Source organism: Lagenorhynchus albirostris, chromosome 15 (assembly GCF_949774975.1).
Source record: "Lagenorhynchus albirostris chromosome 15, mLagAlb1.1, whole genome shotgun sequence".
Classification (NCBI taxonomy): domain Eukaryota; kingdom Metazoa; phylum Chordata; class Mammalia; order Artiodactyla; family Delphinidae; genus Lagenorhynchus; species Lagenorhynchus albirostris.
Genome location: NC_083109.1, coordinates 5,105,712 through 5,131,222, shown reverse-complemented (window position 1 = coordinate 5,131,222; position 25,511 = coordinate 5,105,712). Strand labels below are relative to the sequence as shown.

At 48.1% G+C, this 25,511-nt stretch overlaps 1 protein-coding gene across 1 annotated transcript in view; it reads right to left on the bottom strand.

The window, feature by feature from the left end:
- Positions 1-25,511, bottom strand: part of LOC132504722 (putative serine/threonine-protein phosphatase 4 regulatory subunit 1-like) — a 66,019-nt gene that overhangs the window by 11,437 nt on the left and 29,071 nt on the right. Inside the window, exons 6-9 of the mRNA XM_060122286.1 lie at positions 17,706-17,852; positions 8,734-8,840; positions 7,873-7,938; positions 1,718-1,910 (exon numbers count right to left, since the gene is read on the bottom strand). Coding sequence (XP_059978269.1) covers positions 1,853-1,910; positions 7,873-7,938; positions 8,734-8,840; positions 17,706-17,852 — 378 coding nt within the window. The 3' untranslated portion in view covers positions 1,718-1,852. The remainder of the gene's footprint in view (positions 1-1,717; positions 1,911-7,872; positions 7,939-8,733; positions 8,841-17,705; positions 17,853-25,511) is intronic.

Below are 25,511 nucleotides of genomic sequence, written 5' to 3'. Positions count from 1 at the left end.
CAAGAGCCCTGACATCCATCGCCATGAACCAAAAGCCCAATTATACAGGCCCCTTTAAGATCCTTCACTCAAGACAGCCAACTTGGAGGAATCTGTTCTCTCTTTTCCTTTTTCACTTCTGTATGTGACAAAGAAGCCCGAATACCACCACATCTCCCACCAAGGTAAACGTGACCACACCTTTCCACTCAACACAGGTGGTTTTCATACTCCAGGTAACAAAGGTAACAACGTGAGCTTTCTTGCCTATTTTTTGAAGCAAATCAGCAGAACAGGATATCATCTCATTCCCTACTAATCAAAGGCAACCTTAATAACCCCTGAACATTTTATATTCAGGCGTTTTTAATTCGTCGTTTAGTTTAGCTTCACTGGAGTAGACCAAGGGGGTAAAAGGAGGTGATAAGTTAGTTTAATCACGGACATCAGAATATAAACCGTGTGAATGGAGAAACAATTGGTATTCTGACCCTGGAGACCACAAGTTTAAAGAGATTCTCCATCGTGGCACATGAAAATGAGAGGGTGCCCACACATCGTGACTTTATGATCACAGACCCCTTGCTAATTTTAATTCGCTAGTCTCACCACTACCTGTGAAGGACCCCAACTCAAAGGGGTCCATGTGCGAGTTTAGTAGGAATTAGGAAGGCATCAGAGCCCCCTACCACGAGCGAGCTGGAAAGCTAGAGAAACTCAAGGTGAGAAATAAGTGCCAGGCTTCCTTTTTGCCCCAAACACGGAGTCCCAGCCTCACGGGGGCTGGTTCCAGACTAGAGGAGAAACAGTAGTGAGCTACTTGTCTTCTCAAAATCGCCCCTCCAAGGGCTTCCCTGGTGGCGCAGTGGTTGAGAGTCCGCCTGCCGACGCAGGGGACACAGGTTCGTGCCCCAGTCTGGGAAGATCCCACATGCCGCGGAGCAGCTGGGCCCGTGAGCCATGGCCGCTGAGCCTGCGCGTCTGGAGCCTGTGCTCCGCAAAGGGAGAGGCCACAACAGTGAGAGGCCCGCGTACTGGGGGAAAAAAAAAAAAAAAAAATCTCCCCTCCAAGAAACGGCATCCAGCACCACTCCTGAGCGAGCACGGGTTAAAGGAGGCCCACGGGACGGGCTGGAGGTAAATAACGCACAATCTCAAAGGTCACTGTCAACTTTACATTTTAGGAGTTGCATGAATTCACCTCCCCTTGCTACTGAAAGATACAAGCGTCGGTTTAGTGAAATAGAGCATTTAGACGGTTAATCCCCCCAAAGAACCAGGTTGTCTTTGGAGAAGAGGGAAGGTGCTTTTGGTCTCCCCACGTTTGTTTTTTTCTTTTTTTTTTTTGCGGTACACGGGCCTCTCACTGTTGTGGCCTCTCCCGTTGCGGAGCACAGGTTCCAGACGCGCAGGCTCAGCGGCCATGGCTCACGGGCCCAGCCGCTCCGCGGCATGTGGGATCTTCCCGGACCGGGGCACGAACCCGCGTCCCCTGCATCGGCAGGCGGACTCTCAACCACTGCACCACCAGGGAAGCCCCCCCACGTTTGTTTTGTGGAGGAGAGTCGGGGTTATCAATCACCTGATTGATTCGTTGTCTAGTTATCCAAAACATGACCTTAAGAATAAAATCAAATGTGCCATTTATCAATTCTGCCAGGATATATTAATAAAAGAAAACGCAGCTGCGTGATTTCTGTCACATCCTCGCTGGCTGAGGGAGAGGGCAAAGACTCACTGTGCTTTGTAACGTCCTGGCCGCAGCGAGCTCATTCTGCGGGGGTGAAGCCGCCGGGGCCGGCTGACTGCCAGAGGCTGGGCTGGGATCTGAACTGGATGCCTCCTTGAGCCCTCCGTCGGCGGGCGCTCGGGCTCATTCACGGAGTCTAGCTGTGCGGCAACCAGTGCAGCTGACAACACCTGAACTGGAGCTGCAGGAAGAGAAGTTCCAGGAATTTGAATAACTTTATGTGGTTTGCAGGGATTGACTCACAACGTGGACGCACCGCACAAGCCCTCCCCTTCCGGACGTCGGGCGCCCGGCGCGAGCTCTCACCGAGGTGCTGATGTTTACGGCCATTACCTTTATTCCAACTAAATGCCAGCCACACACACAGCGTCCGACCTGAACTCGAAAAGCCTCAGTGAGGAAAATCAGAGTCCAATCCCATCACCTTCCACAGAAAGACAACGCGATGCTCCTGAACGCTGCTGTCTGGGAGGCCCAGCAACATGGGGGGGGGTGTCCCATCCCCCATTTATAAACCAGGGCGGCCGTTGCTCTGCCACACGCATATACACGCACGCGCGTGCTGGGATCAATCCATCCCCGTCCACACCGACGAGTAAAGACGCGTTCACCCAGCCCCGAGCACTACTCATTCTTTCTGTCCACAGCACGGCTATTCGAGACTCTCCTAACAGTGAAGATGACATAGTTCACATGCCTTTCTGTAAAAACAAACTGATGTTTCCATGTCTCCAGCCTCCAAACACACACACACGCACACACACACACACACACACAGTACTGCCTGCATCCTGTTTTCTACTAGTTCAACAAGAGTCCTTAAAATGTTTAGAGCTTACAAGGGCTCCCCACTGGGCCCAGGGCAAGGTGCCACCTCCTTAGCGCACCCGAGGCCCTTTCCAGGGGTCTGAGTGACATTTTCAGCCATGGCCAGTTCACAAATACCCAACGGGTAGTTTATTTCTCAGTCTTCTGGGTCCCAGATCCCTCTGAGTGCTGATGAAAGCCGCGGGTCCTTCCTTACAAAGAAGTTAAGTCTGCATATGCACACAAGATTTTACAAACAGCGATTTCAGGAAACTGGAAGAAGCCTCTGAAACTCAACCCTCGACTTCTCGAGATGATGGAGTCCTGGCCGTCGCCTAAAGCCTAAAGCCCACATCAAATGTCGGCTGCTCTGCAAGGTCTTCTCCCAGATGCTTCCTCCGCCCGCAGGCGGGACCGGCTTCCTGCCCTGTGCGCCCACCCCTGCCCCAGCCCGTGCCACTCCCTATGCCGGGTGGTTGTTTCCATAATCCCCTCAACCAGCCCTATGGGCTTCACGTGTCGGGCGTTACTGCCCCAGCACCCAGCCCGGGTCCGAGCACTGAAGAAGGCAGGTTTAGAAATGTGTTTTCCAAAAACAGACCTTTGTCTATAACAATTAGAAGCGATATGTTACATGTGCTCATTCCTTCAGCAAACACTGACTTAATTTCCTTCATAAATTTAAAGACAAAGAATAATCACAGGGCTGACTGGATTTTCACATTTCCTTTCCCGAAAGCTTCACCAATCTTTGCCCGGCAACGGCAGCAAGTGTTGTTTTTTTCCAATTTCCCCAACTCAAGGAAGAACACAAATACAGCCCCGTTTAGAGAAAGAAGAGGCATGGTGATGGATCTGGACTGCAAGGCCTGGCTCCCAGATCAGACGCTCTGTGGGAACACTGGTCACAAAATGAAAAATACCCCAAAGAAGAAGTGCTCCTCCTGGCTGTACAAAGGGAAAGACCTTAAGGTTTAGGTGAGTTAACAGGCTCCAAAAGGAGCACCCTCCTTGGCTGTTCGTAACTAGAAAGGGCTTTGTCACACGGCGAGAGGCAGAACCGTGTCCAAGGAGCTAATAAAACTTCCACCGCTCCAGACACGCCCGAGAACTAGCCGCTTTTATCTGAGAACCGGGTCACACGGCTGAAAAGCAAGGAGGCAAAACCCTCGCAGAGACCTGCAACAGCAGGACCCCCGGCGTGAGGGCTGTGCGGAGACTGGGCCAGGCGCCCCCGTGGTGGGTGCGCAGGGTCGATCGAGGGAAGTACGCACACGTGGACAGCCACACGGGCCCGGCTGACACACAATCCAGAAAGATCCCGTTTTCTCTTTCATTACCGTGGACAACAGCTACCTTGCACACCTGGATCGTTCATCATATGCTCCTGCAAACCATCCAGGACTCTCTGAATCTCGCTCCTAGCCACACAGCTTCTATGCACGGCCTCGGGTGTGCCGCCACCTTCCTCCCGCACGCGGGCCAGCCTCGCTCGGGAGCAGCTCTAAGTCCTTGCTTATGTCAGGGAGAGGAGTTCGCCAATAAAGGAAATTATTGAAAACGTCCTCAGGACTCCCCGGGCGGGCCCAGGCGTCTGGTCCAGGATGGCTATTGACGGGGAGGTCGTTAACACTGGGGAGCTTCGTGGCCTCGGGGGAAAGCCTGGTCACCTCGGCTCCAGCCAAGACAGAGTCTTCCGTTGGGTTCTCCGTCAGGCCATTGGAGGAGCTACTGACGCACGGAAAATTGCTGGTGTCCGTGGATGTGCCTTCCATGGGTAGAGCTGGCTCGGTCTGGCCCGGCTTTGTTGAACTAGTTTAAATTGAGGGAAGCAAATTTTTAGCACCGTGCAATAGACTGGAAGTAAAATGGGGAAACATCAGACCCCCATCCTTGCGAAGCTGGTCCTCCTCTCTACCTGGCTACCCAACCTCCCGTGACTTCCGGTGCCAGAAGTTAATAACCTCACAGAGGATAAGAGGTCCAATCGGTACCCTCTGCCCCACGGGGAGTATTAAAGCACTGAAAATGCCACAGGAAGGTTCACCCAATCCCTCCATTACATTCAAGTGGTGCACCAGCCCTGGCTTCCACAGGCACCCTTCCGTGGCGAGACTTCACGCACTTACTGCTCATCAGTACCTCCAGGGGGCAGGCATTAGAAAATAAAAGGCGCTAGAGCTGCTAAGAACTGGCTATTGGTGAACCACCTGGAGGGTCTTGATGAGGAAGATGTGGCACACAGGCCTGACCTTCAGCAAGAACTCAATGCATTTTGGTGGAGAAAGATGGAGAGAAGGATGCACCCATCTTGCGAAGCATCTGTGCCATCCGAGATGTGAATCACCTCCTCTCACACGGCTGAGGAGGAATATTCGCAATGGAGAGATGATTGTAAACTACCTCGCATGGCCTGCTTAGTACGTACCCATCGTCTTCCGAGGAAACAGGAAAAAACCCGAGATCGATCACTAGGACTTACTAGAAGAACAGTGTGGGCCTACTAACGGTGAGCCAGGAATGTCACCTTCATGTGCACGATAAATCCTACGGCACAAAATTCTATTGGGGAGACTTCACATTTTCCCTGTGTAAATTATCCAAAGAACTTCATTAATCAAAAAGTAAGAGAAAATTTTCTTTATTGGTTATTTAATCACGACTCTGAGTGAATATTTTATCTAAATTTAAGAGACACAGTAGCTTCATTATTTATAACCCACTAGTCATGTTTCAAAATCATTATTGCAATTACTTTTTGCTTCTTTACATAATTAAAGCTCTAATATTCCACCGTGCCCAGAAGGTCACTGTTACTAAAGCTCCAGACAAGGTAATTGCTAGAATTTTAGGTGGATGCTTGAGGTGACACCGGGATCCTGATAATTACTCCAGCCGAAACTCACCAGGCTGAGGACATGTTCCCATGGCTGCCTGCACCCGGTGACCCGGAGGTGAAACCCGAGTCCAAATCCGGAGCCGGTGGTCGGATGCTCAGGGTGCCATCCTCTCGAATATAAAGGCCAGCCCTGGAGGGGTTGGCAAAGGTGAAGATGACGGGGCCCAGGGACTGGAAGGCAGCCTGGCGCACCCGAAACCAGAGAAGAAGGGTGCGGTGCACGCCGTGTCGGCCAGGTCTGATCCCAGGCTGAACAGACGGCTGATCGCCAGCGAATCCACTGTCTGCCACGTTACGTGTAAGCAGATGCACTGCTTCCTAAGGCCATCCCTAGGTTCCAAGTAAACTATCTTCCAACAGAAAATCAGGAAAAATTGAGTGCCATCATGTAGTCTGTATGCTTCCCGAATATTAATTCCACATCAAATAATCCCAGACTTCGTACAGCATCTGAACAGCCCTTATTCATCATTGCGGGCGTGTTTATGATCACAACAGAAAAGGCAACGATCCAGTTACAGCTTCCTCCTTCTCCTTCCTCGTTTCTGTGATGTTCGTTTGCTATGAACGCTGCGGTGTGTGCCACTTTCCTACTACACACCAGGCTTCTGAGACTTTAGGTGCCCTAATAATCCTCACAAAGTCTAAATACGCCAAATCCGTTACCGAAAAGACACAGTAACAGTGCCCAGTGCAAAGCCACACCGAGGCCCGCGAGTGGCCGCACTCACCCACCGACAGGGGTCGCTGATCAGCGTGATAAAGGGCGCCGAGAGCCTGGCCCCGCGGCCCTCAGGGGACGTGCTGTGGGACATGCCACGACGCACTCCGCACAGGCTTTCCTCATCCCCCACGCAGTGTCTGAGCAGAGCTCAAAAAACTTCGGGAGCTACCAAAGCAAACAAAACCATGTCACCCGAAGGAAGGGCAGACCTGTTTCAATGATGTAGTTAAGGCAGAGCCTTAAGTTAATGACACAAAAGGGAACTAGCTACGAGTCCAAAAGGAATCATCTGAAACAAACAGAAATAACTTCCTTTACCTCTTAATCCTAGTAAATGACTGCGTTAAATTCAACAAGATAATACAGAAAACCGCCCCAAAGGCTGAATGACTGATATGCACCTGTGAACTGTAGAGAATTGTGAATGACTCTGAAATTGTGGATTCCCCAACTAGCGGCCCCACCCAGGTCCCACGGTCTTTGGCTGGGGTACTTTAGTGAAAGAAGGCATACTGTTAAAACCTCACAGTACCGCCAATAGTTCCAGTCCACGGAACACAAACTGTGTGCGGTGGAATGCAACGGATTGTCATCACGCTGGATAAACACGGTTGTGAGTCCATTTACAAGTTCACATCGGTCCTCCTCGGTGTGACCGTAAATGTGCGGCGCTTCGGTTACGCTAGCTGCATTCCAGCCATACAGGTAGCACGCCCTGTCACGTAAAAGCGGCAAGTGCTTACTCAGCACAGTCCTCTGGGGGTCTGGTACCGGGTGGGCAGTGGAGAAGCAAAGGTGAACGTGATGGAGTGAAGTCCCCGTCAGCAACGCTGCAATGAGGCGTGGTGGGGGACACGCAAGCACTCTGAACAGAACGTCATGGAATGCTGAAAAGGGAGACCCAGCGGGTAGATGAGTCCAGACAGGGAAGGAACCTGACAGAGGCAAATGCACACGCAAGCTGGGTGTGAAGTGTGAGTAGGGTCCCCCCGCCAGGCAGGGAAGCCTCTGGAAGGAGACGGGCAGTAATGAGCAGGGGCAGGGAGGTGCACGAGAGCAGAGAGCTAGCTGCAAGGCCCTGAAGAGCCCCCCGGCTGCCTGGTGACGTGGTTCTCCAGACTGTTGTGCTGAGAATCACCAGGGACTTCAGCAAAAATACAGACCCCGGCCATGCCCCCTTTCACCCTCCCTGCGGTTCAGATGCACAACCGAAGGTCAGGGCGGTGTTCGGACCCGAGGGAGGCGAGTGAAGGTGAGGCAGGAAAGGTACTTGTGAAGGGAACTGAGGGGTCAACACGGGTCTGGATTTTAATCTGTAAACCAAGAAAAAAATCCCACAGGTTCTGAAACCCAGGAGCGAGGTGGTGGAGCAGTGTTCTAGAAAGAGCAGTCGAGAAGGGACAGAGGGCGGCTTAGACAGTGAGAAGAGCGGGGGGGGGGGGGGGGGGTGGTGGTGGTAAAGCAAGTAGTGAGGAAGCCACAGCAGAAGTCCCCGGGGAAGAGGGCGGGGCTGCCCCTGCAGCATCCCACATACCAGCTGCCTGAGGCTTATAAGAAATGTAAGCTTCAGCAGCCAAGAAACCTGAAACTGATGGATGCAAAACTGAGCTGCCATTCCAAAGTAACAGACTCATAAATACAAAACGTCACCACTGATTTCACAAGCGCCCTAAGAAGGGCATCAGCAAGTACAGCTGGCAAAACGTCACGTACCAAAAATTTCTCAGTGGCTTCTTGTCCGACAGCACGACAAATATCACCCAAATTTGTGGCACAAACCTTAAAAAGGCAAAAGGCATACTCATTATTCTCCGATTTCTTTCTGTCTTAACAAATTGTGTAAACTGACAAGCGGGAGCCTTGAGAGCAACAAGTCCTCTGGTCGGGCAGCTAACAAGCACTCACTGAGCCCGGTGCCTCCACTGCACCGGAAACAGAAGACTTACAATAGAGCACCGCACGCTAGGACGCTGTGGCTCCTCCTCCTCTCGATACACAATGCTTCTGGTTAGCACTAGAGCAAAAGACACCTTTAACGTCCTCTGCATGGTAAATGAGACCCAGCTCCTTGCCTCTGCGTCACGAGGGGAGACCACAGGGAAGATGGGCAGCTGCACAGCAAGGCGGACGGTGAGGCTGCTCGGGGAGGGGGTTGGCAATGGTCTTCAGAAGGAAGAATATGACAACCGAGTGACGAGCGATAAACGGGGAGGGCAGTGCAGGGGGTGCAGTTGGAAGGTACAGCAAACATGCGAGGGTCCTGGAGCCAGTCAGCCCCAGTGATGAAAGGCCTTGCACGCCTGGGCGCCAGCACTGAAGCACAAGCCAGCAATGTCTCTTCCTCCTGTGCCCAAGAGGGTTACCCTCACGGCGTCTAACCCTACGTCTCCACAGATGCCCGGATGGCAGGGAAAACTGGCAACAGCGTTCACTGTTTTCCTTACACAGTTCACACTGGCCACGTTTTTCATCCAGACTGTGTCTACTGAGGAAGTCCAGGCACTTTAAAGGAATCAATTTTGAATCTTGTTTAACTTTTTGAATTTTTCAAGTTTTGAAACTGTACATTCCCACCTTCCGAACTTGAACGACTTCCCATCACCACACAGCTCACAGAATCGAGGGAGCAGCCGGCGCTCAACCGTGCTCTTGCTCAGCACCGACGCCAGCTTGCAGATTACCTACAAATAACAAGAAAACTTGGGTCACTTGGAATACCAAAGCGTAAATGTCCCACGTATCACTAACTGGATTCCAAAAGCGAGTATCAAAAATATTGCCAAAATACCCAGGAGGTCAAAACAGAGAACACCTTCTTTTGCATTTTGTCAAGTTGTATCAATAGAAGGCCAATAGTTTTCAAGTTTTACTCAGATATGGTTTGTCTAAAGCTGAAGCGTTACCATGTGCCAGGTGCCTGCCATGTGCCCGACACGTGAATGCACAATTGATGTGCGTTACCTCTTTCATGTTCCCCAAACCCTATGACATGAGTATCATGTATCTTCATTTTTCCAGATAAGGAAACTAACGCTCAGAGAGGTTAAGTCATGTTACCAAAACCAAAGAGTAGTGAGGTGGGACATACAGTAACAGCTGGACAAAGCATAAAAGACGGCTCACAGGCGATCACTGAAGACTAACCAAACACTGGTGGGGACTAAATGGAAGCAGACCCTTGAGAGGGGAAACCACACTGGGTACAACATGCACTGCCTGCTGCTGCCTTTCTGCCAGGGGCGTCCTTCATTCTGTACAGCCATGCGGGGTAGCTGGACTTCCAAGTCAAAGCTACCGTTTTACTGGCTTGAGAAGTCAGAGGACAGAGACGGAGGTGGCCAGGGAGGCTGGAAAGTGAGGGTAGAAATCCTGGGAGGGAGGGAAGGGTAGAGGAAGGAAGCTAAAGAAGGGAGAGCCCCCACCTCTGATTACATCCTACTCTTACCCTTGGCTGATCTCAGCACCACGTGGGCACAGGGGAGATGGTGAGTTTCACAGAGCAAAGCAATAGCTTGAAGGCAGAAGGATCTGTGTGGTTTCAGCTGCTGAGAACTGCAAAGGAAACAGAATCTGAACTGTTTGCTAGAACAATGTTAACACTCTTCAGAGGAAAAACACAGAATTCAGAGTTTCTGCAATGTTTCATTGAGAAGATACATTAGTCACAGACGTGAGAACAAATGGGAAAATGTGACTTACATTCAAGAAAAATCTCAATCACTAGAAACAAATCCACAGAAGATCCAGATGTTAGAATTAGTGGATTTTAAAGAGCTATTATAAATATGTTCAAGAACTAAAAGGCAAATAGAGTCATAACAAATGAACAGGTAGGAAATCTCACCAAAGAAATGGAAACTATAAGAAAGAATCAAGACTTCTGGTAATAACACTGTAGCTTGGTCAGACTTACGCTCTTACAGGTAACAATTACAGAATCTTGAAAAAAACATAAAAAAACAATCATTTAAGAGTACTGGAGAGCAACCAAAAGGCAGAAACTGGAGCAGAGGCTGTCCTTAAAAGATGAACTGCAACAGGAGAAATTTGCAAATAAGGTCCAAAGTCTGTGTCTATATTTTGCTGAGATCTTTGGCTGCTGCTAAACTACACATATATGGGGAGACCCCAGGGACCCGGCAGAAAAGCAGCAGCCAGAAACTAAACAAACTGAGCAGAGGCGTCAGCTGCTGCTCTCCACAAAGGAGACAGCTGGGAGCTGGAGATCAGACAAGACTACTGCCTGCTATGTAAAAAATCACTTTAGAGAAATAAAACAGAACCCAGATCTCTGTAGTGTATCATTTTTAATGTCCAGTATTCAATTAAAAATAACTATGTATTAAGAGGAAAAAGTGGCCCATAATAAAGAAAAAATCAATCAATGGAAATCAACACCAAGATGATCCAAATGTTGCAACCACCAGACAATCACTTTCAAGGAGCTTTTATAAATATATTCAAGGATGAGAAGAAAATACAAGCATAAAGAACATATAGGGAATCTCTACATCATAGAGATATATAAACTATAAAAAAAAGGTCAAAATGGGGACTCCCCTGGTAGTCTAGTGGCTAAGAATCCACCTTCCAATCCAGGGGATGCAGGTTCGATCCCTGGTCAGGGAACTACGGTCCCACGTGCCATGGGGCAACTAAGTCCACACGCCGCAACTGCTGAACCCATGCGCTCTGGAACCCGTGCGCCACAACTAGAGAATCCGCACACCACAACAAAAGATCCCACCTGCCACAATGAAAGATCCTGCGTGCTGCAACTAAGACCCAACATAGCCATAAATAAATAAATATATTTTTTTAAAGGTCAAAATGGAAACTCTAGAGCTGAAAACGACAATAACTGAAATAAAAAATTTAATGGAAAGGGCTAATAGATTGGAGATGACAGAAAGAGTCACCAAACTTAAAAACAAATCAATGAAGATCACTAAATCTGAACATCAGAGACAAAAATTACTTAAATAAACAAAACAAACAAACAAAAACAGAACCTCAAAGACCTATTGTTGGGACAATATCAAGGGTCCCAACTTTATAAGGCCCGGACTGAAAGGAGAAAGAGAGAAAAAGCACCTAAAGGAACAATAGCCAAACACTGCCCAAATAGGATATTTTCTCCACAGGAGTACGATGTGAATGACAGCTGACTTCCCCAGGAAACAACAGGGTGATATCTTTAAAGTGCTGCAAGGAAAAACGAAAACAAACCTCAATTCTATATCCAGTAAAACGATCATTCAAAAATGAAGGCAGGGGCTTCCCTGGTGGCGCAGTGGTTGGGAGTCCGCCTGCCGATGCGGGGGACATGGGTTCGTGCCCCGGTCTGGGAGGATCCCGCGTGCCGCGGGGCGGCTGGGCCCGTGAGCCATGGCCGCTGGGCCTGCGCGTCTGGAGCCTGTGCTCCGCAATCGGAGAGGCCACAGCAGTGAGAGGCCCGCGTACCGCAAAAAAAAAAAAAAAAAGAAGGCAGAATAAAGACATTTTCCGATTAAAACTGGGAGATTTCATCAGCAGCCAACCAAATTCAAAAAAAGTATTAAAGGAAGTTCTTCAGGCTGCAGGGAAATGATACCAGATGGAAACTCAGACCTAGGAAAGGAAGCAAGAGCACCAAAAATGGTAAAAATACGGGTATAAAGGGCTATGCATTTTTTCCCTTTTCTTACTTTCTCCCAAAGATAGAATTGTTCAAATCTAAAATCATAATACCACATTACCAGGATCATCATGTGATGTACATGTCATAATGTATATGACAACCACAGCACAGAGGAGGAGAGGGTGAAGGGAGCTACGATGTTGCAGGGTCCCACATTTTTGAAAATCCTCAATAGAGAAATTAAAGTGCAGTATACAAAAATATCCAATTAGCCCGAGAAAAGGCAGGAAATAACAGAAGAACAAATGACACAAATGGAAAACAACAAAACGGCAGAATTAAATTCAAATATATCAATAATTACATTAAACATAAATGGAATAAACACTCCAATTAAAAGGCAGAAACTATCAGATTGGCTATAAAAGGAAGACCAAACTCTATGCTGATGAAAGCAGGAGGATTTTAAATGTAAAGACATACAAGGTTTTGAGTAAAGAGATGTAAACAAATATACCATGATGGGCAGTAAACATAAGAATGCTGGAGTGGTTACAGTAATATCACAGTGGACTACAAGATACAGATTACTACCAGTGATAAAGAAAGTCACTTCTTAGTAAAAGAGTCAATACATCACAAATATATAAACATTAAATGTGTAGCTTTAAACCCTTAAAGTAGACAAGAAGGTAGGCTGAAAAATATTAAGCTTCCTCCTTAAGAAACTGGAAAACTACAAGCAAATTGAACTCAAGTAAGTAGAAGGAAGGAAATAATAAACAGTAGAAATTACCAGTATCATAAATGAAAGGGATAAAACTACAGATCTTCCAGGCATTAAGAGGTAAGGGAGGGGCTTCGCTGGTGGCGCAGTGGTTGAGAGTCCGCCTGCCGATGCAGGGGTCGCAGGTTCGTGCCCCGGTCCGGGAGGATCCCACGTGCCATGGAGTGGCTGGGCCCGTGGGCCGTGGTCGCTGGGCCTGCGCGTCCGGAGCCCGTGCTCCGCGGCGGGAGAGGCCGCAACAGTGAGAGGCCCGCGTACCGCAAAAAAACAAAACAAAACAAAACAAAAAAAGAGGTAAGGGAATATTGTAAGCAACTTTATCCCAAAAACTTGATAAATTAACAACTTAGATGAAATTAATAAATTCCCTAAAATATACAGCTTACCTAATAACACAGATGAAATAACAAGCCTGAATAGCCCATATCTGTGTTGAATCTGTTATCAAAAACCATCTCACAAAGAAAACCCTAGAACCAGAGGTTTTACTGGTGAATTCTAACAAATATTTAAGGGCAAAATAACACCAATCTTAAAAAAAATCTTTCAGAAAATAGAAGAGCAGGGAATACTTCCCAACTCATTTTCTGAAGCCAGAATAACCCCGATTCTAAAAGCTGACAAAAACATAACAGGAAAAGAAAATTGCTTACAATAGTCCACTTGAATATAGATGTGAAAATCTCAACAAAATGTCAGCAAATAATGCAGAAGGGAACGCTCTTCACAGTAGAGCGACAGCTGGAATCATCAGTGGATGCTAACACTAGTGGGTGAACGTTTGATGGACAGCAAACTTGTGTAGCTGCAAAGTAACTCCCCTTATTATGTCCAGAGGGGAAAAGCGGTGCAGAGAAACTTGGCAGACACCTCTAAGTCACCAGAGTTAACATCATCAATCTCAGGACGAACTGAAGTCCTGGGCCTCCTAACGTGACACATAAGGATACAACATTCCTCCCAGGGCATCCCGCCAGAAATGCAGAGCCTGAATCTAGTCACGAGGAAACACAGGACAAACCTAAATTGGGAGACGTTCCACCAAAGCACTGGCCTGTCCTCTTCCAACATGTTAATGTTAACAAAATTCAGAGAAAGACTCAAGATCTGCCCCAGGTTCAAGGAGACAGAGGAGATGCGACAATTCAGTCCAATGTGTGATCCTGGACAAACGACAATATTTGAACATGACCATGGATGGGATATTAGTATTGTATCAGGGTTAAAATTCCTGATTTTGATCAGTGTACTATGGTTGTTTAGGAGAGAATTTCCTTGTTCTTAAAAAGGAAATATGCACTGAAGTATTTAGGAGTAAAGGGGCACAATGTCTCCAACTTACTCTCAAATGGCTCAGAAAATATACACACATATGTGTATGTATATATCTGTGTGTGTGTGCAGATGTGTAAAGAGAGAGGATGTGATTAAACAAACAGACCTAAGTATAAACCACTGGAGAAGTGAGATAAAGTATGTACAGGAGTTCACTCCTGCAACTTTTCCACAAGTTTGAAATTAAGACAGAATGAAAAATTACCCCCCAAAATGTTTAAAGAACTCTCCCATCCCCCCCCAAAAAAAGAAAAAGGAAAGAAGGAAGGACTTCCCATCCCTCATGTCTGCTCTGCCCACTGCACAGCACTGCCTTTTTTTTTTTTTTTTTAAACAGCAGAGCAAGCTCCTGGTTAGCAGTTCACCCACTATTCTACTTGGAATCTGCAGACAAGAGGGAAAAGAGAACCAACTGGGGTGGGGGAAGAGGAAGCTATCCCCACAACACAAATGAGGGAAAGGCTGTGTCTTCCGAATTTAGAAGACACGTATTTCTGATCTGATGCTCGGCAGAGCTGCATAGAGTGACAGCCACATAAATGGGCCACGAGGCTTCATATCCAGGGTGACGGACAACTAAGCAGGGCCCGGCATCTCTATCCACCCTCTCCATCTGCCACGCCCACACGACCTTATTACTACCCGTGTGCAACAAATCCAGAATCGTTAAAAAGTCAGCACTCCGAGCGCCAAGAAATGACATTCCCGTGGCCCTGGGAACCACTTGTATGCAATGACGATCTTCACTCGGTTGCTGGGGGCCAACTATTCTTTGTGGCACACAACCACAACATTCTTTTTAAATAAATGCACAAATAAAAATGAGCTCAAAACCAGGAAGACAACAAAACATGAGGAAGCCTTAATGTGAAAACGTGTTGTGAGAGAAAAATAGGCTTCTGACAATTAGTTATAATCTCAGAATGCTAATGGCCTTCCTGTGAGCGAGAGGAATTATAATTGGTCTCCGGTGGCCTGTTTATGCTGTCTAGATATAATTACAGGATACAGCGCTTCCACGTTTTACCAATTGATTCATTCAACAACTAACATTTATTTAGTACTGACTCTGGGCCTGGCACTGTGCTGGGTGCCGAGGGCAGAAAGACACCTGTTGTTTAAGAAGCGCACTATTTTGAAGGAGAAATAAACAAACAAATGAAGTTCGCAGTTCGATTGCTAAATGACAGAAGACATATGAACCAAGCCTCCGGGATGGGTGAAGGAGGGAGTCGCTAATGTCACCTGGCATATTAGACAGACTTCACAGAACAAACCGCATTTATCTGAGAAACCAGGACATAAGACACCAACACCTAATACATATAACCTGCACTGCACAAGTCAATCTTAAAATGCCCAGGACGTGTCCAGCTGGCCAGCTCCGATTCTCTCAATCACGTATACACTAGGGTTGCTGGCATCAGAATCGACTGATTGTAACTTCCAAAGGGAATACAAAGGCTAACGAATAGATGCATGTTTTGTCAATAGAGGCACGCCGTTTCCTCGGAGCAAGAAGCAATTCCTTCAAAACGGCACTGTTCCGAGAGTGTGTGCTTATGGACATATGGACGTAGCAACATTCACACCATATGGCTGCAAAGAAAGCCCGAAATACAAGGGCATCGGAGCAGTGCAATTTGCTTCTTTTCTCACCTGTCACCTCCTCACACATACATGTTGGTAGCCACGTGTTTGGGGTGTCACTCAGACCAGCTAAATGAGAGAGCGCTATCCTCCTAGGGGAGCTCTGCCAATCCCACACGTGGTCTCCGTCCCTTGAAGAGTGAAATCCACTCCCTATCGTACTGTCATTTCCTAGCTGAAAAGAGAACAGCACCCTCTGTACTCCAGGACTGTGGGGGCCCAAGGAGTGAGACCCCCTCCAAGACTCCTTGACCTCCAGGAAATAAGGGAAGACAGAACAGCTTCTGGGTCTGACCCAAGCACACACGGGCCAGGCAAGGAGCCCCAAATCCTGCTTCCCTTGGGGCCCTAAGGGAGGAGAAGTGGCAATCTTCCAGAAGTGCCCTGAAACGCAGATGTGCCTCTACCTGGGGAGGGTTCAAGACCATTTCCGTTCTTTGCAGCCACGTTTAAAAGCTTGCACATTTCAAGTAATGAAATCGGCAATCCGCTTTGAATAAAAAGTGCAGTTTATGTGAACTAATTTGTTCTGCAAGTGAAATGTGAAGAGAGCTTTTTGAAGACTTGTTATATTTTCCAAATATCTTCACCAAAAGAAAAGAAGAATATTGCTGACAAGAATGGAGTGGTTGGAAACAAAACGAAATAAAAATCATGCAAAAACGCCTTTAAAATTATTTGTCATGGTATTTGGCAGTCTTTAGGGGTAAGATATTTGGTTGTCAGTTGTAGCTTTGGAAACTAGCCTAACCAACTTTCAAATGAAAAAGAAGATCTAGTTGGCAAAGTTTACCGCTCGGCTGCCAAGCATCCCAACTAAATGACATTATCCAGGTTCATCCTGCAAAATGAATTTAATTTCTTACAGGGAAACTTGAAATTTATCAAAGAACCCTGGAGAATTTGAATTTTAATAATCAATTATTCTTCAGCCTGATTCATCTTATAAACATATGGAATATGCAAAAAATTAAATTAGTTAAAAAAGCCAGACCTTTAACTCATAGGTGAGGACAACTTTTACATAAATGAAGAATAATGACCCAATGGTCTGATGCTGTATTACAAATTTTTAGCTCCATGGTGTATGTTTCCACTTTGAAAAAGAATTCCTTTTTCGAACATCATTCTTTCTCAACCAAGAAAACAACCATATCTTATTGTACTCACAATTGAGGCTTAAGATTTTGTAAATCCTTATGTATTTTCCTAAAATGCTGGAACATTCCTGGAGCTGTTTAGTTTTGTGATGCCAACACAAAGGGCCAGCCGGTGCAGCAACCCCTGCCCCGGTCCCTGGGGAGGGAGTGGCAGCTACGGAACACAAGGTAGCCTTGGATGACCTTCCCTGACCCACGAAGGAGAAGCCTGAGGACAAGCTGGGTCTTAGTCTAAGGGCGGCACGTAAAGGCCAGCACTGGCTCGTCAACAGCTAGTTTGTGAACAAGGGCTCCAGAAGCAAGTAGGAAGTCCTTGCTTGCATAATCACTTCATAATGGGCACAGCATCCTACAAACCCAAGGATACCACAAAGTTAACTACTAAAAGTAGAAGACATTCAGTACTTACACTCTTTCTTTCATCGTATACCTTTAACTGACAAGAGCACAGAGACTTGAACACAGCATCTCCCAAACTGCTGTAAACATGATGGCCACATTCTTCAGATAGACTCTCTCTTATTTGCTGACATACCTAGTTTAGTCTCATCTTAATTTATAAAACGGACACACATGTCCATTCATTTTTTTTTTTTTAATTGTCCAAGTACCACCTAAAAGCAGCTCCCATACCGCACTCGGTTCCTTACTTTGGGAAACAGGATCCATGACCCAAGCTGGCTCAAGGTTTACCTAATAAATCTCAGCATCTTGCCCAGCAGGAGTCCATGCCAGCTGCCTCACCTCTGCCCGAATCACTCTGATTTCCCAAGCGTTGCCTTCCGGAAACAATTGGATATTAGGATAATCACTTCCACGACAAGCTTGGATCTGAACTCAGAACTTTCTCTGATGGAGGCCACACCACCCGCTGCCTTGTTTATGGGAACAGTGCTGATCAGCACTGAACGCACGTGACGCTTCGAGTCCCGCACACGTCAAGTTATGGGACGGTCCGCCGAGGCTCGGGGCTGTCACCCCCCAAGGGACTTACACTCACGGCTTCTGCTTTGTACTCATCCTCGCCGTCAGGGGCAGAGAGCGCCAGCAGGATTGGACACACTTTGTTTTCAATATCGTGCTGGAAAATTAGATCTTGTTCCAGAAGAATCAACAGCACCTCCTGACTTGATTTTCTAACCTGGAAGAGGCAAAAGGTGAAACACAGAATGAGCCAAAGTGCTTTCAGGATCAAAGACCAAACTCCCTACGGTGAGTGCCAGGCCGGCCCCTGCCTCCTTCCCCCGCCCCCGCCCGCCCCACCACACGGATCTTCTGGGCCTTCGGTCACTTCCTCCCCCAGGCCTTAGATGAGGCCACCAACGGCACCGACTGTTCCTCTGCGCTCAAGCCACACATCCCGTTTCCCACTCGGGTCGGGTTCCCCATCTACACTCTGACGGCATAACCAGGCTTGCACTTTGCCTTCACAACGCCTACCCCAGATTTCTACACACACACACACACACACACACACACACACACACACACACACGCATTTTTCCTGTATGATGATACATTGCTGTCTGTCTTCCCACTGCAGAGAGTGAACTTGGAGAGTGGGTACCATGCATGCAGGGGATGGGAAAACACGGCGCTGTCCTCCCGACACTCTGTAGAGCCCTGGCGGGGAGGACCTGCTCTGCGAAGCGGGACACGCGCACAGAGGCTCCCGGGGCCAGAGACGGAAGGCTGGGGAGCTGCCTGCCCCTCACCGTCTGCACCCGGTGAGCGACCACCAGAGCTCCAGGGCTCCTAAGAGGCTAGAGAGAGGACGTTTTGGGGAAGTGAAAGCACAGGAAATTCCAATCTGTGGAGGAAGTAATGAGACTGGCAGCTCATCACAGTGATGGGAAGGCAGGGGAATGGCAACGGGGCCCAGAAACGTGCAGGCAGAGCCGCAGGTGATAGGACAGGACCTGGTCATAAAGAGGCGAGCCCGGGAGGCTGGAACCCCGGAGGCCTGGCAGCAGAAGTTTCTGAAGAGGTGGTGTTGTTCTAAGCCACCCAGTTGGTGGTACTTTGTTCTGGCAGCCCCAGGAGACTAACACCGCAAGCAGGAAAAGGGGAGAGGACAGCGTGCTCATGAGCAGAAAGATGAACTCTGGGGAGAAGTCCCGGGTGACCGCATGGGGGCGGCGGGTGGATGGCGGAGTGCGAGCCTGAGGGGCCAGCGAGGTTGGAGCGGGAAAGGCTTCCAGGTCCCACTAAGACTTCTGGCGGCTACTCCGGCACCGTGGGAGCCCCAGGGTGGAAAAGCAGAGGAGTGGCAAGATCGTCTTGGCCTCAGTGAGGGTGACAGTTTAGAAACCTCGCAGGCTTCTAACTGCTGAGAGCAGGCAAGGGGCTCCTGTGCAGCGACGCTTCCGGCTGTGACCAGGCATGGGCTTGGGGGCAGGGGACAGAGCGGGGGGGTCCCTGCACGCATGTGGTCACAGAAAATCAAAGGTGACTCGGGATCTTTGCCTCCAGGCACCAGTAAATAAAACAGAGAAAATAAGGCTGAAGGTAGAGAGAACAGGTTTGGGTGCTGGAGAAGTTGAACTCTGCGGATCTGATGCAGCAGACGTCAAGGGAGAGCCAGCCACTGGGCTTTGGGGGAGGAGGTCAGCGACGCACCAACTCCGGAGGCCTGGCTGAGACGCGGCATCCTGGCGTTCGCACGCACAGGGACCTCCCCAGGCCCAGGGGAGCAGATGAGACCCGGCACCATGAGAGAAGAAGACCAGACAACAGCCTGAAGGGCGGGCGAGGACCAGGGCTGGCGATGGAGACTGGGGAAGACGCAGGCAGGGAGGGAAAGGCTGGGGGACACTTCCGAGCCCAACAGGTGACACTGCAGTGGCGCGAATGCCGTGCCTGCCCTGTGCTGTGCGATGATGACCAGTGGGGCCTCCTGGGCAGGGGATCAGCCTCTTTGAGCCTCCATCTCTGCACCTGTAGAAGTGGGCAATGATAGTGCCTATCTCACAGGTGGCTGTGGGGCTGAAACGACCTCATATACATAAAGGACAGTGTCTGGGGCATATCGGGATGGGGCGACCTTAACTGCTGAATGGGCGTCCAAGAAAGGTTTCTTCAAAACCGCAAAAGCAGTTAACAGTGGCAAGTGGGGCAAAAGGATCAAACAAAGGAAAAAGGAAGTCACTGGACAAATAAATGGTGAAAAAAATAGAAATGCAACACCATAAAATAGTTCAAATGAGTGACCAGGAGCTCTCTGGATCAACGGGGATAGATCTTAAAAACGGGGGGAATAAAAGTAGGTGGCAGAAAGGAAAATACAGCCTGATGTCATTTATGTAAGGTTTTAAAAGCACCCGAAACAAGACACTCTCTTATTCAGGGCCACTTACACAGGCGGTGTGACTATAAAACCCGGCATGGAAGGGACACACCAAGCCAGGGTGGCAGGTTCCTACAGAAAAGGGAGAAGGGAGAATGGGATGGAGGAGGGACCCAGTGCAGTTTTCACCATACCTGCAACCTATAAATAAAAATAAAAAGGTTTGAAGCAAAACTGCAAAATGTTAACATTTCTCAAATATAGGCGGTTAGGGATATGGGTGTTTATGATATAACCCTCCCATGTGATTAAAATAGTCTATGAAATTCTAAAAATTAAGACTATTTTTGAAAAAAACCAAAACATCAGATTCCACAATGAGATTAGTTGAGTCCATGGCAAGATACCTCTCACTGGCTTCGGGACCACCAGCTGCAGTACAACGAGCTGACCCCTGAATGGGAGCCCACAGAGGGTCAAGGCCACAGTGCAGACACTTGGAAAAGGAGTGATGGTGTGCTCAGGGTCAAGGCCAGGGGACACAAAGATGAGGGAGACTTAGGCATGATTATAACTGAAAGAGAAAAGCAAGAGACTGGAAAATAAGCAAGCTATGAACAAGAGATGGGACCAAAGAGGGGAAGGAAGACATCAAACTGGAGAAGGAGGTTGGACGGCCGTTCCCCTGAGACAGAAGGCAAGGAGCCCAGGACAGCTATGTTACCAAAGGGAGAGTTTACAGCCAGTGCAGTTCCAAATACCTACCAGCCACCAGACCCTTTGCTAGGTCACAGAGATAAATAAAGAAGACCCAGGTCCTAGTGTCAGGGGCTCAGAGTCTAGAATGGGAGAGAAACTATTGGTTACAATGTCCAGTAGACCTGGGCAATCCCAAAACATCCACCAGATGAGCCTCATGAGCCCGGGCTCCCAACACACACAGCCACACTTCTCTGCACCTCGGCTTCCTCACCTCTGAAACAAGGATGAACTCACCAGCATGCCCATTCTTCCCGAGATGGTTAGGAAGAGGAAACAAGAGCGTGGTACGTCACACAGCGAGAGCTCAAGAAATCGCAGCTGTTAGCAATCGAGGCAGTCGTGGTGACAACACTGCTGTCGTGCCCAATTCTGTGAATTTTACACCTCACAGGAGTCACCGCATGTTCAACGGTCATGAAAAGTACCTGATGATGAACAGAGAAAGACAGCCTGCCCCGAAATGCAGGTGCTGGATGGGGCCTGGCACACCCACTGCCTCAGGCAGCGAAATCTTCGTCTTGGCCCAATTACAAATCGTAACTCATCGGGGACCTTCAGGCACTGCGAGCCGCCCACACGGTCGGCATCTGTCAGAGGGAGGTGGGGACCGATGGGAGGAGAGAGGCATTGGGAAGGAGCAGGGAGACCGGCAGGAACGGAAGGAAGGGGCGGGGCGGACGCCTGTGGTGTCCACGGAGGGATGGGGACAGGAGGCCCATGGAGGAGGCTGGGCTGTGCCTGAGGGCGCTAAAGAGTCTGAATACTGTTCACTAAGATGCGACTTCATCATATTCCTGTGTTTAAAGACGACAGGAAGGGCGGAGGGGGTGTCTCAAGAGGTTATGTGTTTGTTACGGAAACAAAGGAGACTTGGGTCTAACCAGCTGTAGGAGGTGAGAGAAGGAAGGATCTGGGTGGTTCCCAGGTTGTGGCTCTGGGGAACTGAAGAAAGTGGATGGCGGGTCCATTCATTGAGAGAGGGGATGAAGACTGAAGGCCTCTGTTTTCTCTGGGAAGTAAAATGCAAGGTCACCGGCTAGGCGCAAGGCAGGGTGAGGTGAAGAGGCTTGATGAGAGCTGCCAAGGATAATGTGAAAAGCAGCTGATGAGGGACAAGTAACAGGACTGCCAGGCAGCACCGCAAGCCCAGCGGCGACTGGAACCCATAAATTTGCAATGGCCCCAGTCAGTGCACGATGCGACTCCCCTACCAAGATGGGAACCCAGGATGGAGGGGGCCGGTGGGCTGCGGGCGGCAGGGCCAGGAGGGCGGAAGCGCGGTCCAAGGGAAAGAAATGGAGCGTGATGGTGGAGACGGCCTAAAGGGCAGGATGAGAGAGGGAGCAGCTGAGGAAGAACAGGAAGTAACAGCAGGGCACAGAGTGGGTCGGGGAGCCAGAGGTCTCCAGGGCAGGTGGGCTCAGGGCGGTGGGAAGTCAATGGTGAGAGAGTGGACGACATCTTCGGGACTTCAGAGGAGGCAGCTCTGGAGACCCCAGGAAAGGAGCGACCAAGGTACAGCAGGGCGGAGGCGGGCAGTGGAGGTGCGTGAACAGCACAGGCCGACAGCGGGGAGAGCCGGCTCTGCACCACGGACACGACTCCTCAGCAAACACAGGCTGAGTGTCAGGAACCACGCGAGAACCTGGGACCAAAACCACGGCTCCTGCCTCCCTCCTCTGGAGTCGAATGTAAGACAGTGATACATGACAGAGGCCAAGGACGTGTCAGTCCCCCAACCCAGTATAACTTCATTTTTAAGAATGTATCCAAAGGAAAGAGAAAAGCCAACAGAAAAGTAAAACTGCACCTTTTGTGAAGCTCACTGCATCTACAGGACAAGAAAGCTGAAAGGAAGCTGAGCATTCAAAAAAATTAAAAATATGAAGATTATGAAGATGTACAACATCTATGACACACAGACGAGCTTCCTAGGGTAGAAAAATCCAACCTACTCATCTCTTCATCCCCAGCAAGAAGCGCCACGCTCAGCTCGTGATGCGCACTCAGAAGCTGTCTGAACAAATGAATGGCTGGAGGAAACTGCATCGCATTATGATTAGACCTACGTAGGAAAACATGTAAGCGCCCGCAGAAGAAAATGCGAAAATAATCAAAACACTGATGACAGGACAGTGGAGGCAGGATGACTTCTTTCCTTATTTAAAACCATCCTTGGGCTTCCCTGGTGGCGCAGTGGTTGAGAGTCCGCCTGCCGATGCAGGGGACGCGGGTTCGTGCCCCGGTCCGGGAGGATCCCACATGCTGCGGAGCGGCTGGGCCCATGATCCATGGCCACTGAGCCTGCGCATCCGGAGCCTGTGCTCCGCAACGGGAGAGGCCACAACAGTGAGAGGCCCGCGTACCACAAAAAATTTTTAAAAAAACATCCTTAATCCCATCACACTGTCTGATAGTCAAAAGTGAGCATCTGGTCTTTTAAGAATGCTTGGATCAAGGGAAAAATACAAGTCAAAACTGTAGACTTTCTTGGCAATGACAATAACAAAAACTTGGCATATCATAAAAAAATTAGTGGAAATCCATCCCCAGAATCAACTGACAGAAACAGAAATGACACAAGGTTATTTGTTGCAACAATTTTAATGTGGCAAAGGGTAGACATGACCTAAGGTCTACGGATAAAGTACAGTGGAGTGCTCTGATGCTGGGAAAAGTAACGAGGAGGCCTTCCCTCGCCTGTCATGGGCTAATCTCCGGGACACCAAGACAATGGGAAAAGCAAGGGAGAGAGCACCAGGGACAGTATGCCACCTCACACCTGAGAGCGGAACAAGGCGGTACAGGATACAAGGACATACATGTATTTGCTTAGAGTTATTTGTGCGTGTGTATTTTTTGAAGGCAAGAACAAACCAAAAGCTAATAAAAATGAACATCCATAGGGGAGAGAGAGAACGGGGAGGGAGACAGGAGTAGAAATCAGATTTCTCTAAATGTACTTTCTTTTACAGTTTTGACTTTAGAATCATGTAAAAACATTTTAAATAATTACAAGTCTAAATTAGATCAAAACGTAAAAGCTAAAGCAATTCTTAAAAATAAAAAATAAATGAAAACAAATGAGCCTAACTGTGTATCAGGATGGCAGCTTAACCACAAAAAGAAGGGTTAATGCAAGTGACTTTAAAATACAGTAATATTAATATGACTGTGCATCTCTACTGGGAGATAGCCTAAAAGCAAAAAGAACTGCAAAGAAATCTTAAACTATATTCAGTAATCCTACCAGGTTGTTAGTAATACTACTGGTATTTTTATTTTAGATACACACACATACACATCACACACACACACATTAATACCATGAAGGAGGAAGATTTATACTGTGTAAAAAACAAACAAATAAAAAGATACAAATATAAAAATCAAGTAAAAAAAAATCAAGTAAGTAAAAGCCCTATAATCTTAAATTTGAGTTGGAAATATCAATATAAACTCATGAGGAATTTTTATTTTTTTAAGAAAATAAATTGCTCTGTCACTAGAAGCCATGACCACTCTTGTAGCGATGAGCATCTCTGGTACCCACGTTCTCGTTTCTTATTATTATTTCCCTCATAAAGGAACCAGGGCTCCTTGGAGAAATAGCTGATTCCAGGTAAAGTGAGCTAGCAAAGTCTACTGGATCACATCAAGAAAATTCAGGAGCCAACTTGAAGGGTTACCTCTGGTCAAAACTAGGACAATTTGATTATTAAAAAGAATAAAAACTACAGTGGCTTAAAACATATCTAATATGTTAAAATTCAGGAGTTCATAATAGTACTCAACATAAAATTTTAAAACCTAATTGGTAACCTTGTAGATTATTAGGATACCGACTGATTCTTCTAGAAACTGGTAAATAAAGGGGAAAAGTAAATCATTTAACCTGTCTCCCATAGACAGTTTTTCAGAGTTACCAAATAGCTGAGGGGGAAGTTCTTTATGGAAGAATTCCAGCTATTAAATTAAGAAGGAATGATGAGGGATTCCCTGGTGGCACAATGGTTAAGAATCCACCTGCCAATGCAGGGGACGCAGGTTCGAGCCCTGGTCTGGGAAGATCCCACATGCTCTGGAGCAACTAAGCCCACAACTACTGAGCCTGTGCTCAGAGCCCGTGAGCCACAACTACTAAACCCGCGTGCCACAACTACTGAAGCCCACATGCTTAGAGCCTGTGCTCCGCAACAAAAGAAGCCACCACAACGAGAAGCCCACGCATCACAGCAAAGAGTAGCCCCCGCTCACTGCAACTAGGGAAAGCCTGCGGGCAGCAACGAAGACCCAACACAGCCAAAAATAAATAAATAAATAAATTTATTAAAAAAAAGAAGGAATGATGTTGATAACAGATACACACTACTATATATAAAAAAGATAACCAACAAGGTCCTACTATATAGCACAGGGAAATACACTCAGCATTTTATAATGACCTATAAGAAAAAAGAATCTGAAAAAGAATATATATACATATGGGGCTTCCCTGGTGGCGCAGTGGTTGACAGTCCGCCTGCTGATGCAGGGGACACGGGTTCGTGCCCCGGTTCCGGGAAGATCCCACATGCCGCGAGCGGCTGGGCCCGTGAGCCATGGCCGCTGAGCCTGCACGTCCAGAGCCTGTGCTCCGCAACGGGAGAGGCCACAGCAGTGAGAGGCCTGCGTACCGCGCAAAAAAAAAAAAAGAATATATATACATATGTATGTATAACTGAATCACTTTGCTGTATACCTGAAACTAAC